This window comes from Lingula anatina, chromosome 2 (genome assembly GCF_051362555.1).
Source record: "Lingula anatina isolate TDL-2025a chromosome 2, LinAna3.0, whole genome shotgun sequence".
Lineage (NCBI taxonomy): Eukaryota > Metazoa > Brachiopoda > Lingulata > Lingulida > Lingulidae > Lingula > Lingula anatina.
In genome coordinates, this window is record NC_141768.1 from 29912707 (window position 1) to 29929482 (window position 16776).

Below are 16776 nucleotides of genomic sequence, written 5' to 3' on the forward strand. Positions count from 1 at the left end.
GTTTGGTTGTTGGTGAAAAAAATGGTTCTCCGGATTGCACTGATCAGAGTCCTGCTCTCTACTAAACTTTCCAAACTTCACTTACCTATTTTCTACACAAGAATTGCTTTGTTCTGTAAACTGAAGCAGTCTATGCCAGTTTAATGAGAGGTACTGTCAGCTCTAAAACCTAAGAGGATTACTTACAGACACACAATGTAAGTTTTAAAACGCGTCCTAAGTGCATGGATATGTACAGAGAAAATATTCAGGGAAATTGAAGATGTGAATATAGGAAGAATTGACAAATACGCTGAGATATGCAGATGATACAGATGTGTTAACAGAAACCAATTCAGACTTGCAAAAGTAACATGAGTCAATGAAAAAGGAAAACCATACGGAGTGGAAATTACAAAAACAAAAAGAACGATAGGGAACAGACAAAATCCTGTGCCAGAGGTTCATATCAGCATAGAAAATAGACCCAATTCAAAAGGTCGGCAGCATGGTGTACTTTGGCTACATGAGAAATTAAAAAGAAAAATAGAAATGCAAGATCGGCATTTGTAAGCTTAACAAAATTATAAGATCAAGAAACATTAGCATAAATCTAAGGCTGTTTATAATTAAATGTTACATTTGGTCAACACTTTTTTACAGCTTGGAGACATTAACACGTAACAAAAACAACTGAAAAAATGGAAACATTTGTAACGTGGGTATATATTTTGGCCCAAAAATGGACTTTTTAAGGTAAACAACAATTTTCTCATACTAACCAATGGTTATTGAATAAAATTATCTCTTTAGAGGTCGTGTGATCCCCTGGCAACCACAGATTCCAGTATTATTGCAATAAACACCGTTTTGGTGGTAAAATAGAATTATTTATTGTCGGTGAAACGTGGATCTCGTGGGAAGGGTTGTTATCCCTTTAAAACACCTTGGGTTCATCTACATTAGCATTTTATCAATCTGTGATATGAGCAAATCCCAGAATAATGGAACTGGAAAATCTAGCGTTCTTCAAGCATTTTACAGAAAACTTTCGTATTATCCAAAATATGATGCCTTGTGATGTCATCCTTGCAGTCCTTTGTCTTTTAAATAATTTCATAATCTTCCTAAAAACCGACTTGCAGTCGTGACATAGATCCAAGATTTTTAGTAATGGAAAATACAAAATAAAACTAAAGCATAATTATATTATATAAGTATTATATCATTATATTATATTAATTTCTTGCAAAGCTGCATATAATCTTTCATTCACTTGATTTTTAGATTTTCAGTAAATGTGCACTAGTCACCAGAATGGTAAGTTTTTTTGACAACAACAATTAACTGAAATGTTGTTGGTTGATCTCATAATTTCACCAAAATATTATCATTACAAATTTAACTCATATCTTGCTTCTGCAAGACTGGAAAAACCTTTTAGCAGCACTGGAAGACCCCATCCATTTGCATTTTCTTGATATTTCGGAGGCAATCGTATTTCAAAGATTCACAATCTCCACCTGAAATGAATATCAGCAATGCTGATCAAATGGAAAATACGCTAGACAGCATATGATGTATACATGATTTTGAAAAAAAAATCAGTAAACACTTAAAATCTATTTGTAGTTGATAAAGAGTAAACTATTGGTGACAGCAAATGGTATTTAGCTTTTCAATTCCTACTGGAAAATAATAACTGGATAAATATAAAGACAAGAAAAGGAAACTTGCAATGACTTGACACTTATCACATCATTAACAACAAAAGTAATGGCTATGCAGTTTGCAACTCTGTATAATAAAAGTTATGCATGCCAGATGATGGTGCAGTACCATTTTTTGTTATCTTGGTCAGTTTGTTAAAATAAACCCATAATACATTTTGTTTGGGTTGGCATAAATAATTTTTAAAAATGGCCTCAACTGGACAAATATAAATCGACTTTATATCGCGTTTGTCAACTTTTTTTTGAAAATTGATTCCAATACTACAGGAGATGGAGGAGATAACAACGTATTTCATCTAATGAGTCACACTCCTGCTTCAACATACCTGATATCCTTTGTCTGCAGGTTCAAAGCCAAAGACTTTGGCAAAGAAGTAGAACTCCCCATCTAAGCATTTCTCTATATTTTCAGACTTTCTGAAACCATGTTGTTCTCCTACATATAGATTAGAAATCAATTATTTACACATCTCACAAAGAAATTATATTTAATGTTGAAATATCTCACTCTTTAAGTAACTAAACTGAAGCAATTTTAAAAAAATCTTTGATACTTTCATGTAAACGTAATTTCTTTGGATATATAGAAAAACCTGTGTAAATTCATAAAAATAATCAATGAGATAGTTAACCCTCCGGGTAAAATAATACTGTTATATGTTCTCAATGTGAAAACAAGAGAAATAAAATTGAACTGAATTGAATTGGAGATGGCATATCCCAAAGTGTTAGATACTCAATACTAAAAATTGCGGTTATGGCCGCAAGATTTTTGAATAAGTTTTCACAACTTTAAGACATTTTAATGTTAAAATATCAGTTTTAATAATATGAAATGTGTCTTTTTAAAATATTCTACAAAAGTTAACATTTATGAAATACATCATTAAAACAAAGATACAGATACCATGTTGCCAAGTATACTTTGAAATATTTTTGAAACTTAAAAAATGCATCACAAAAATTCTTTATTTGTTCACCTTCAAACAATACATGTGCTGCAGGGATCCCTTTGGCTTTGATTTCGTCAAACATAAGTTTTGCTTGGTTTGGTGGAACAATCTAAAAGATAAGGGAGTAAATAAAAGAAATTGGGGATTCAGAGGAAATCTGTCATCTACTGTATATGAATTTGATTAATATCATATTACAAAAGACCAAAACTTCAAAGATGCAAATGTCCAAATTTCCAGTGATACCCCCTTTACACTGGACGGCGTCCTTTCTGCGAACATGAAATTTGGCATCGCTGTGGTCTTAATAAGGAGGCACGAGCATCGATTTTGAATCAGAATGGATGCTCAAAGATCGGCCAGTTGTCGGCACGTAAAGTATTATAATTTTTAAACTCTCAAATGAGGCCATACTGCTGGACGCAGAAAGGACGCCCTCCAGTGTAAAGGGGCCCTTAGTCTATAAGATACACATAACAATTTGAAACAAGCATGATTAAGCATGCATTCAAGAAAATATCCACAGAAACAAAAGATGTGTGTGTGTGTGTGCGTTTTTAGCAGTACCTCATCTTCATCTCCTTGAAAGAATATAATTGGACAGTTAAATTTTTCAATATGTTTGATGGGAGATCTAGAATCATATATTGGGTAGTTTTCCGGGGTATATGGAGCAATGCAGGTGTCCAAATAACGGCTCTCAAATTTGTGAGTTTCTCCAGCAAGCAGTGCAACATCAGCCACACCATAAAAGCTGCAGCCTGGAAAATTGAATGATCAAAAACCCATTAAGATGTAGCTCCATCAAAGGGAAGCGTTACTTTTGGGAAATTAAAAAAATGCATAGAATAATTTCAAGTCATTTGCAGTCAGTTTCTGTGCATTTAGATCATTCTGGCATTAATAAGAGAGATTGTAGTTATCAATCAGGTAATGGCACCACAATCAACTTCAAAACATCTTATGTTCACTGTAACTTGATTGTATGTACCAAGCTGACTGTAAGCTAATGGTGTGGAAAACTTCCAGATTGTACTAAATAATTATTATTATTATGTGATCCAACTACCAAGCTTATAAATATTTTTGCTCATTTATTAATCTGGTTATTTTAGTCAAAACAAGTCCCACATGTGAACATGGTCTCATAGAAATATTACCTGCTTTGAAAACATCTCTGAAAGCCAGGCATGCCAGTGTGGTGTATCCCCCAGCTGAACCTCCATCAATACACAGCTTATTCCTGTCAACTTTTCCCTGATCAGCCAAGTACTCAGCACCATGACAACAGTCATCAACATCATAAACACCCCAACTGAATAGGAAAAAGCAATTCTGTATTTTAGATCGTGTATTGTGTAATAAAGTGTCAAAAAAGTGGCAACAGCAATGACACAAACACATACGTTGCTCAGACTAGATACAAGCACAGTCTATACATAAAAAGTTTACAATCTTTAGAGGTCTACCTACACTTTATTCAATGTCTTGAACAGAGCACTTTGAATACATTAATTTAATTGCCTTCTCACTTTCCATTAAGCAGCCCTCTATAGGTTCTCCCATAGCCAGTGCTCCCTCTGTAGTCTACGTCCAATACAGCAAATCCCCTGCTGGTCCAGTACTGCTGCTTCATATTCAGGGCACTGGAGGCACAGGAAGTAGGGCCTCCATGTGCACGAACTAAAAGTGGTGGTAAGCTATTTGGAGGTGCTTGAAAGTCCTTGTTCTAAAGTAAAACAAGGCAGTTGATGTGTTAAAAGTATAGACATGAATCAGAAAATTACAATGTGAGTGAACAATTTAGTTTTTTTGTCAATTTTGATGAAATATTACATAATGCTTTACAGCATTATCACAACATGATAACATGGACATTCATAAAATGTAATTAGCATTGGGCTTCAGGCTTATGGGATTTCAAAGTCACAACTTGCAATTGCTTATTTGTAGAAAACATATGTCAGTTTACAGGAGATTACAAAATCTTGAAATTGGCAACATTGACATGATGTAAAATGTTAATTATAGGTAGCTTTATACCAAATTATTCATTCCTTTTCCATATGCAAGTTATTTTATGGAGTGAAATAGACATGAAGTGGCAAAATTAGTGTAAATATCATTCACTTCATGTTTCTACCACAAACGTTTTTTTTTAACTTCATGGTAGTTGATAGCTCCTTCACACCAATTAAAAAAAAAACAGTCAAATAGTCCAGGAGGAAAAATAATATTTGCCATTTTATAAATGACCATTACCTTAGGAAGATAAAAGTATCCATATACTGACTGTCCTCCGGCAGTTGGCCAAGTAATTTTTTCTGGTATGCTGATGTATCCACGGTCCACAGGGAGCTTTGCAGACTCCTTACATATGTCTAACTACAGAAGACAAAAAAGTGACTGTTTCTCTGATTACTTGGAACAAATAACACTATGCTAAGTAACACAGTTCCAAAATGGTTCATGCTTATATATATATATATATATATAACAATTCTTATTTTAAAGACCCATCTGATGTAAATTTTTTGCCATAAAACCTGACCAAATGGAACTGTATACTTTCAATTAGCATAACCAAAAAATATTGTTACATATTTCCTAGTAGAAGTGGTTTTTGTTACAGGGAATCAACACTCGCTTCCTGTATCTTTAATAAATATTAGTAAGAATTGATTTAATTATGTAATTAATAAATATCTAATAATAATGAGAAATGGGTAAATTAATAACTTAATTAATAAGCAATTAATAATTTTGAGAATTATGACGAAATTTAAAACTGTTCAATTTCTACACAGTAAGCTGAAAGTGTACCTGAGAGCTTATGTCCCAACACATGGGACTTTATCAGTCACACTGAAGTTATGTGTATAGTGAACAGCTGTGAGAAAGGTTGTGCCTCACAAGCAACTTGCTACAAACAACAAACTATAAATTTGCTTATCTAGCCGTTCAGTACATGACCTATTCTTACCTTCATGAATTCTTACCTTCCCAGATTCAGCATTGACTCGAATTACACATGGGAATTGTGTTGGGCTGGACGCAATACAACAAATATGTCCATCATGTAGGTAGTTGACGTAAGAATGGTTCTTAAACCCTGTATCCAGAGGCACTGTAGTTTTTGTTTTTGGATCTAAGATGCCCAACTCCTGAAAACAATACAACATATCCTTAAGATGATGGTTCCACCAAACCAAAACATACTCCTATAGGATAAAAATGTTATCCCCTTGGTTAAAAACTCATAATAAAATTTCACCAACTAGAAATTTACATTTAATTAAGGGTCAGGATAACCCATGGAGCTTGTTCCTCTGAGAAAAAAATTTGCACAATGCAGATCACAATGTCCATGTATGCATTACGCCAATGTATAAATATCTGAGTGTTGATAAACAGTGTACAATCCAAATTAATGCTCAAAATTTAAAATATACAGTAACAGTTGTCTTAAAATTAGATTTTGCAGTGGTCAAGTCGCTCATAAGTTAAGGCTGGTAAACTGACCAATCAGCACATGCGCAATTCTAGTTAAAATTTGGTTGAATTATATTCAGCAAAGAGAGACAACAATTGCTATTCAGGTGTGAAACCTGGATTGTTTACAGCAAAGAATTGTAAAGAAATATTTCATTTTTGTTACCTTTTTGGCAGTATGCGGCCAATCTTATTCCAATTTTTGCAACTACTTGTGTTCAAATTAATGCATGGGGAATAAGTTTGTGTACAAGTTCTGCATTTTAAAATTTCCATTTTAGTGTGACCTTTGTAGGTCAGCCAAAACTTTGTCACATTACTTTGAGAAATTGATACGGTGACTCAAGGGCGTTTTTTTTTTAAAGTAAATCTGGATTTTTCTTGAAAACAACTTGTATAGCATTGTTATACATAGTTTGTCATTGACATGGAACTAGTAGTTATGTGAAATTACTGACACAACTGCAGTAAAACAACATGCGATACAAGTACAACATGACAAAACATGGATGGAAACATCCAACAGATGAGAATATTTTACTTCGTTCCATTTAATAGTTGTTTAACAAGATTAATCTATACTCACCCCTCCACAGATAGTAGCAATTTTACCACTACCACATGGATCCACGGCATATGCATATCTTGCAAACGTCCAGTGAGGATTCCCCACTTCCTCTTCCTTCAGGGACAAGTTAACATGCTCACCAGATGGCACCACAGTGTAAAGGTTCCACCACTCTGTCTGATCTCCAAGGTACAGTAACTGGTTGTCCACTGTCCACCCAGGGTACATCACACTAATTCCCTCACCTCCTGCTACCTGAGAAAGACAACCACTTTCAGTAACATAACAAGACAATTGGCAAATGTACTAGGGCTATGAATAAGATAAGTGCCATGTGCACAGCCGTAATTCATTTAGACCATTAAAAGCTTCAATTCAAACATAACTTTTATGTGAAAAATAAGAATCTGGATTCATAGGATAGAATATTGTTGTCATCATCACACTGATGCATGCAAATGACATAACTGATAAATAAACAAAAAGGTTAGGTTTGAAAATGGATAAATAGTTCTGTAACATTTTCCTACTTGCACTTTCATTTTTGTTACCTTTTTGGCAGTGCCAGCAACTACTTGATCCCCTATTAAGTCTGCCATCCATATCTCAGTATTGTCCCATGGCTGAAAATAGTTTTGTGATCAATAATTGCACTGGGGAAAAATCCAGATATATATATTTTACAAACTGACATTCATCTAGCACATAAATCCAAAATATTTCACCATTTCCCCAAATTATCCGTACTTATGTAAGGGTTAATATTTTATATAACAAATGCTTGTGTGTCCCTAAAAGTAGTCCATTAATTCTTTATCCACACCAATATAGGCCATAACTATTCATAGCATTTATCTGTTTAAAAAATGATCAAAAATTGGTGGTAACAATACAGGCAACTGTTGTGTAATATTGCATATAAATTGACAAATAAACAAGCTCCCATGCACCCGAATCCCTATGCTTACTAATAATTTCTGTATTTCCACTTACACAATAATACATATTCGAAAATTTATGATGTTGATGCTGTTAACCATTTTAGTGCACGATCATTGTTATTCACATATTGAGATTTTCAGTGTGAATTTGAATTCCACGGGCCTGGAGCTATATTCTTATTGTTGGTATATCATGTTGTGCATTATCGAAATTTGGTGTTGATTTTGCTGTAAGGCATAATGTATTATCGCATCAAAATCGACAAAATTACCTATTTTGTGCATCATCATTTTCAGCTTTTTGTGTCCTATTTTTCTTATTGCTGAAAGCAGGATAAACAGTAGATCTAATGATCAGGAGTCCTCTTATTGAGGCAATTCTACAAGTACATTGTAAATTACTAATCTCATACCATGTTTGGATGAAACCACTGCATCCAGCATAACTTTGTACCATCTGGTGACACTCTGGGACAGGAATAGAAGTCTGCTCCACTAGCCTACAAAATTAAAAACAATAATAAGAAGATAAAAAATAAACACGTTCAGTTCACATCATAATAAATCATCAGCTCAGAAAGTGATATAATAATTTCCATTATAATTGTCATTCAAAACTAAAAAATTCAAAATATCAACAGTCAAAAGAGTTTAAAGTAAGAACAACGTAATCTTTTATTTAGTTTTGGAATTAAATGGGTGGCATCAACACAAAATGACATGTATAAAGAACACTTTGTTACACTATGCATAATAACCACTTATGAATATAACATTTACAAGAATCAAAAAAAGGCAGCAGTTAAAGAACGAATTGAAGAAACTGGTTCAGCAAAGATGGACTTATTACCAACACTTTCTGTTCCTGTGTTTCTAGATTGATAACAACTACAGTATTTTCCGCCTCTTTCCTGGACTTGTTCACAACACCACTGTGGTCTTCCCGCACACAGAAAATACAGTTCAGCTGCAGTGAAAAGAGTCAGCAAAACAAAGTAAATTATCAAGTTTTCACATGATCCATAGTTTTCATTTATAAGTAGAACAGAATTTTTTTAATGTAACTGTCCCCACCAAATGAAGATCTCATTGTGATCTACTTAGCATTGCAAGAGAAACACACAAAAAAATAAAATAATAAAATGATCCTATACTATACTACAGTATATGCACTTGAAAATGTCCCAAAATTACATTTCTATGTCGTAATATTTTGCAAATTTTCTCACCAAAATTCATATTTAACAAATTTTCACAAGGTTAACAGCATTTTCCCTGACTTACCAACCTTTAACCTTCCTTTTCTGACACTCACCATGACTATAACAATTTTAAAAAAGCAAAAAGATCTAAACCCCACTTAAACTGAGGTTTTCAAGATATGCCATTCATTCCACTGACATGAGGTCCAGATATTGTGGGACTCTCCTGCCTTGACCCACCTTATTTTCAAACTATGTCATAATTAAATGGCTGACTACTGAAGTTGGCAGGGGACGGCAAATATGACTATTTTTTTTAGATATCAAGTAAGGCTGTTTGTCTGTCAAAATCTGATGCTTATAAAGTTTTTAATGACCTCAAGTAAGTTCAAGAAGAAGCGAGTCATACATTTAGAATGGGTTCAAAATCCTGGCTTGGATTGCTTTAATTCTTCCATTTTGAACCTTTAAAATGATAAAATCTGTCAAGTTCAAGTACCTGATGTCCACATTTCCTTCTGAAATGTCTGTTCAATTATTTAATTAAAATTGATATCAAAAATCAAATCAAAGTACAGACACAACGTCAAGCAATGATTCATAAGTAGCAGAAATTTGCTTTTTCTTGAGAGGTACTAGAATTGGCACAAGTATTATGTATATAGAATATGTTAAGCTGAAATGAAATAAAACTTTATCTCACTTTCACAGAAAACTGCCCATCAGCATATCTCCAACCACAGCCCTCTGGAGTGAGCGGTTGAGGGGGTTCACTTGGGCTAGTTTGTTTGTACAACCTCTGGTCAGCAAAATTTGAGAAGTATACCACATCATTATGCACAATAAAAGCACCACCTCCATATTCATGGACTCTTGTTCTTGCATTAAAACCTTGGGGGGTCCATTCTTGTATTTCAACTCCACCATCACCTCCAACAGAAGCAGAGCACACAACATATCGACCCCCTTCCTTGGGTCTCAGCTCAGACCAGTACACTGTAAGATTGGAAAATATATGAACAGAAACTTGAAATTTGAATATCATTTACTTAGTGTTTACAGGCCAATGGAACAAAAGGACATTACAGGTATTTGAAAAATCAACAAATAAGCACTACAGACTGTGAGACATGAGCCTGTTTTTTGTAACAGTAAAACTGAACATTTATTGTGGAGATAAATCTGGCAACATAAATTGATCTTAGGAAGCATCAGAACTCAATCACTGAATTATGTGGAAGAAGTACATGTCTTGCACTACAGTATATATCCAATGACCCCACCTATAACAGTTTATCAGTATGGGCTCTTTCGGTGCCAATGTTACTGATTCACATTAACATACAGGCAGCATGTGTCAATTCTTTACAAGTACAAAATGTGCTGTTTATTAAGCATACGATTAAAGCTTTAGTTTGTCTGACTGCAGCACAAAAGAATTTAATTATATGGTAGCATTTCTATTAATGGTAGACTAATGTGCAGGCTCGTAGCTACCAATTGCAAAACGGAGCTTCTTTTTCTGAAAAAGTGGACCTTTTGTCATTAAACCTGTTAACCTAGATCAAGTTTACCCGAGTGGGTCTTTTCCCAGCAAAAGGGGGGAATTCTTTCGAACCCAACCCACCTACCCCCACCCCCCACGGACCTGGTGTGACTTGTGTGGCACCCTAAGATCATTTTGTTTTCTTTTTTTGTTTTTGTTTTTTTAAGCAAATGCACCCGATTTCTTAATCATGTAGCGATTTTACTAACCAATCAAGGTGACAGCCGAGCGTGCTGCAAACTGTTAATAAAATGTAACATACAATAATGTAATGTAGTAGACTCTACGTCTCTGTACATGTAGCTACCGGCACTGTTATACTACTTAGTACCTGCACTGTTACTTCCTGCAGAATCTACGTGCACTTCTGCGAGTGATATGCTCCCTTCTGATACAATTGCACTAGAAACTGGCGATTTCCAAGACCCATATTCAGCAGTTTTAAAGACAGACATGGTGAATCAGCACACGGAAAGAAGCAAAGTAGGTCTTCACCGACTGTGACATCTCAGTGACATCTAGGTCAGGTCACGTGCGCCAAGACGATCTCAAACTACAGCTGTATCACCAAAACCCAATATCATAGAGGTGCATGACGTCACAGGCATGCTCTTAAAAATATTTAGTGCACAGATTGCAAACTATGTTTGATTATTTTAGGGTCCCACATAAAGAAGTTTGTGTCAAAGTTTCATTCTCCTGGAACCATGAATAATAAAAAAAATAATTCATATTCTAACCCCAAAAAAACTAGAAAAAGGAACATAGGCTCTACGTTACTGTGAATGCAAAACGTCCAGCTGTGAAACGTTTTACTCACTTTGAAAATTCAATCATTACTGCATGGTTTCGTTCTTTGATTTACCTCCTACAAATATGACGTTGTTAAAATTTTTTAATAATCTTCTGTATAGAGCAGTTAAATGTTTTTGAGCGACTTAAGTTTGTTTGTTACTGAATATTAATAAAACTGGGAAAATGCATCCTACCGACAGTAAAATAAGCATTAGGCCTAAATAAATCATTTTTCCCCTCGTGATCCAAATATTATATCAGAAATGTCAAGCTATCATGAAATCACAATATATTTTCGGTCAGCAACAGAAAACACTATCTATTACACCAAGGAGTTTCAACAGACTGTTGAAACTCCTTGATTGCACCAAGTACTTGAACAAAAAGAAACTGACAATTTTCTAAGGAACAAACGTTACCGAATTTTAGCCATGACGCAAAGCCCCTTACCATGACTAATCAGTACAAAATATATCGGAACGCGGTATAAAAATTAAAAATAAAATTTGAATTTAAATTGAGACAGTTGTGGATTTTTGTTCTATACACATATATGTTTTAAAAAAATTGAATACAATTCATTCAATTTTATTTTTGGACACTTCAGCCTGTGAAATGCACTTTTATATTGGATTTGAGTATTATACGGCAGGACATGTCAGAACAACGGCGGAAACAGGCATTCCAGACGACGTAAAACAAAACAGGCACCACAGACCAATTGTTAATATATGGCGCAGCGGGTTTAGAATGTCAATTTAAAAGCAAGTAGGCCTATTTCAAAGGATTTGGGATTATGTTTAAAGAAAATAATAATAATAATAATATTAACTGGCTACGGGACGTAAGCTTAAATGTATTCACGGCAGTTGGTAAGGAGCCATTTTCGCAAATCTACGCATATGCTGGCGGTTTATTGTCTTCTATACACTTTTGGAAAAATGATTTTAAAAAATCATGACCAGTGAATAAAATACATTTACAGTTTTATTTAATGTCATTTAGACTGAGATGTCTGAACAATCTTTACCAAACATTGATATAATATAATTTAAATGTGGAAGTTTGTTTAATGAAATTTAGCCGTAAAATCACCACTAAGACACTCACTTCGGTGACAGTAGATCATGTCATGAAACTATAGTAGCTTGAGTGATTTAATATCAAAAGACAGTCTTCCACATTAACTATCATCAGTTGTCAAGTTTACTAAAATGCCTGGTAGTTTATCAGGGATACGCTAAAGCTCGCAAACAATTAACTTGTTTATTATCACGCACCTAGCTCGCACTTCCCAAGCCAGGTACATGTAACTCGACCTGTAAGATTCTTGGTAGGCTTTAATATATTTTCAATATTTCTCCTTTATTTCATGAGGTAATGTTATTGGTATTCTAAAATCACTTTTATATCGATACTTAAAACAGTCAGTTCGAATACGGCCGCGAACATTCATAAAAGAGATCGATCTCAGGGTATCAAGAAGCATGCGCATGTCCAGGCAATATTTCTGAGGAAAAATACAAGAAAATGTGGTTGAGGAAAAACTCAAAAAAGAGCGGTAATAAAAGAAAAGAAAAAATAAAATATTTGGAATAGCTTTAATAAAGTGGTTCGTAATCGTGTGTGTGTGTGTGTGTGTGTGTGTGTGTGTGTGTGAGCGCGTGCAGGGGTGGGGCAGTGCAGGATAAGCCAACAAAGATAATTTGGAAGACAGTCAGAAAATCTCTGGATCCACCCCGTCCAGTGTAAAGGGGGCTTAACGGTTACTGCATTCATCTGTGAGTGGCACAGTTAGACCTTTAGTGTCTTTAATATACATTTGTACCTGTGATTATGTAAATCGCTGCGTCCCACAGAAATAAAGATGTAAATTGGTATTTCAAAGAAAAAAAGGCATGTTGGACTCCGTTCACATGAAAAATCTATTTTCTATTCGCAGTATCTTGTGATCACTCCGAGCGAGTAATTACGCCGCGGGGTATTCAGGGCACAGACTGTGATCACAAGATACCACGAATAGAAAATAGATTTTTAGAAAATAGATTTTGCATGTGAACGGTCCCTTGGTTACTCGGTTTAAAAATATTGTGATACGTTTGTTGTGTTGCCCAACCGGGCCCAGGTTTTGAGCTAAGTTTGACAACACCGTTTGACATGAACCTTTTACATAAACCTATGACGAATGTCCTAAACTTATATAATTTTGAACGCTTAATTCAAGCGTGGGCTCGAAATAGGACATTACGTTTTAGACTTACTTAGTGGATAACGCAATCCAAAGATTCCACGGTTCGTGTCAGATTTACGTAAGGTCGCGCAAAGAAAACCCAAGTCTACATAATGACCAGTTAAACGATTTATTCGTTGACGCTCGGTAACTACATGTTCTATGTGAAGTCTCCAACTCCTAACTCGTCAGCTCCGTACTCCGTCGCTTCCAATCTCCTCCTCCGCTGCTTCCTTCTACATGATCCCCGTATATCTCCCCAGGTATCGCTTATATACATGTACTTATGTTTTATCTACATGTATGGTCCATGACGCAAACTTTAACTACCTATAATTGTACAATTAATTTCTTTACCTCGGCGTTTTACAAAGAGGCCGCCACATTACTAAAAGCATTTAAAGTCTTTCAATTGAAATCATGGCTCGTCGGTGAATGACAGGGCGAAGAACACATCCTCTTTTCGTTGGCGGGGTCCACCATTCAAGGACGCAGGTCGAAGTGCTGCAAACTCTCATCTACGGACACGGGGCAGGCGAGGAAATGTCGTCACCATCCAACACTCTGAGGGTCGAGGACACAGCCACGGCGATGTACAGACCACTTAATTTGACCTTAAACGATATGCAAGGAAAAATAAACTTTCTTCGTTCCATAAAATTCCACTAATCTTTCTGTTTTATTATTAATTGCGCTGTTTCAGCTTTATTCATACTAATGCTGAACAGAAAACTGGCAACAGATCTCACAAAATCAAAAAGAATCCCGTTTAGACCTGGGAGATGGATCCTTTTCTCACAGATCCCCTTTTATAAGCACGTCCAGCGGGCCAAAGAAAGTTTGCTGAGAATCCCCAAGATAATGGAAGTTATTTAAACTGCCCTCCAATCTCTGACGTCATTGTACCATTTCTTTTTAAATCGTATTAAAAATATAAATTCACTTTGGATATAATCATTTAATCCAGGAAAATTATTCCTTAACGAGCTCGCCTTAGAATTATTCTTTAAAAATAATTAACTTCAGTGCTAACAAAATAAGGAAAAATAACACCTAAATCAAAGAACACCCGTCCTATCCATTCAGTTATGGCTGGCTACTCAAGACAACAGCAAAAAAATTAAATCTTAATCTACCCAGCTCCAACAGAACACCCGTTCTGTTACCTAACCCTTCCTTGGGCAGGCCTCAACATAAAATCCCTGGTCTCTAATACCAGTTTCACCACTCCAACCCGGAGCGTGGTATCCTTAAAATAAAATGTCCGGTCTGACTTTCTACCTAGCAACCAAGGACGTGTAGCTTTCCCACTAGCTCACTTACTAGCTCATTCGTTTTCAGTTTGCTAGGGCCTGACTGTACATTGAGCTGAGCGCGGCTGCTTTTCGTAAGTCTTACTGCCCTCTGCGACCCAGTCGATAGCGATCTAGTCACTCAATCCCGTAGAGCTAACCAGGCTCCCAGGGAGCAACCGACGGTCTTATCCCGGCCCCACTGCCATGGGTTATCGTAACTTTGACCGTTTTCACCAGCCTTGCCTGTTCGCCACCGTGTCGGAACCGCATCAACATCGTCTGGCTATAGGTGAGGACTGTCGTCCCCGTACCACTCAGTGAACTCGTTAACACTGAGCCAACTAGACGGTACCACAGTATCCTGTTAATTCAGGATTCGAGACACAGTGGGCCTTATGTCTCTCTCCCACAGCACTATAGATCCTTTTAATGTGCCCCTGGAGCCTTGCGACTCCACTGCCGCCTGCTACAGACAGCTTCGGGGAGCCTATCCCCCACGCTATCAGATTGCATTACACAGTATCAGACGCGACACCGCTCTTGCCTAGTACGCGATGTGATAGTGACGATTCTCAGCGGGGTTGAAAAGCATTGCATCACCACTCAAAATTTGTTCAGCGTATGATACTGTGTAATGCGATCTGACACACACCTTGAAAACGGGTAGTGTGGTCTGATCTACCGGTGAATTCAGGATCATTCGGTGCCGAGTCTGGTAGTTGGGTAGGCCTGTCATCTATATCATTTTTGTTCTTCCTGATCTTAAAAATATGTTGTTTACACTATGTTATTTACGTATATTTACAAATATATATATTTTAGTAAGTTACAACTTTTGACGCACACCACAAGCTGAGTGTTGAAAGCGGTTTGTTTGAATGGTAGCATGGTAGCAGTAGAAAGCTAAGGGAGGGGGTGGCGACGGGAGAGGGTAAAATTTCAAAGAGTAAGCCTTGGTATTTTTCCAAATACCAATGCACACTTTATTAGTTGATAAGCAGTATTTCTCAAAAATAATGAAGTCTATGATTTCATAAAATAAGTCTTTTATTTGAAATGAAATTCCTGCCTTGAAGAGTTCGTTTTGAGGGAGAATTTTGCCAAATTTGAGGAACTTGAAATAGGACATTAGTTGGCTGGGGTATCGGCCAGGGGTCCGCCATATAGATAAACGTCCTAATAAATATTCGTCCCGATAGATACGTCTCTATACATACGTCTCAATAGATTTACGTCCCGTAAAATTTACGTTCCGATAGATCCACCAACAGATTCCTATAAACCCACGCATCTTTAGTTCCAGGTACCGCTAGATCCAACTATCTGACATCGTAATCGGCTAAAATGCCGATATCAACTTGAGATACAGGTATGAGGCTTTCGAGTGATAGCCTGACTGCGAAGACTGACCCACTTAGTGATCTGACTTAATTACAACCTGATATTTATTATTTATTTATTTATTCATCTATTTATTAGGTGTTCAAACAAGACTTACATGTACGTTCGCGTCTACACGTCATTTACTCTATTCCGCAATGTACAGTGTACGCACGTAACTTCATCACTGTAAATAACTTCTATACAGGCGTAATTGACGCCGCTCTACTAGTTTCTGATCATGATACGTCTCAAATAAATTTGACATGCCAAGGGATAAACTGAATAGATTTTTGGTCGGAAATTTAACTTACTTTCGTGACCTACATTTCTGCCCCATTGACATACAGCATAGAATGCTAGCAGAAAAATCCGTTCAAACATCATTTTTGGGTAAAATTAATGCATTTTGATAATTCTCTTACTTACAGGGTTACTACTTAATATGGAATATTTTTTATCATTGTTAATTTTGAGTGCTGATTAAAATTTTTTGACTTGATTCATCAAAATAGTATGTCATTGAGTGATAAAAATATCCAGTCTTCTGTTGTGAGATACTTTGGTCAATAATATCAAATCTGACATAAGATGTCATTCAAAAGAATAGAACACCCCCAGAAAACCATATCACCAGTGTGATGTCAGTATTAATTTTAGGC

General features: G+C 35.9%; 1 protein-coding gene across 1 annotated transcript; it reads right to left on the reverse strand.

Moving 5' to 3' along the window:
• Positions 1 to 847: 847 nt before the first annotated feature.
• Positions 848 to 10945, reverse strand: LOC106177130 (uncharacterized). Its single transcript, XM_013559819.3, has 14 exons — positions 10746 to 10945; positions 9572 to 9864; positions 8517 to 8633; positions 8080 to 8166; positions 7277 to 7348; positions 6744 to 6980; positions 5665 to 5829; positions 4928 to 5050; positions 4198 to 4394; positions 3826 to 3980; positions 3233 to 3426; positions 2693 to 2774; positions 2039 to 2148; positions 848 to 1502 (listed from the first exon to the last, which is right to left on the reverse strand). Exons 1-14 carry the CDS (start codon positions 10867 to 10869, stop codon positions 1482 to 1484), a joined length of 1977 nt encoding a protein of 658 aa, XP_013415273.2. The 5' UTR covers positions 10870 to 10945; the 3' UTR covers positions 848 to 1481.
• Positions 10946 to 16776: the final 5831 nt, after the last annotated feature.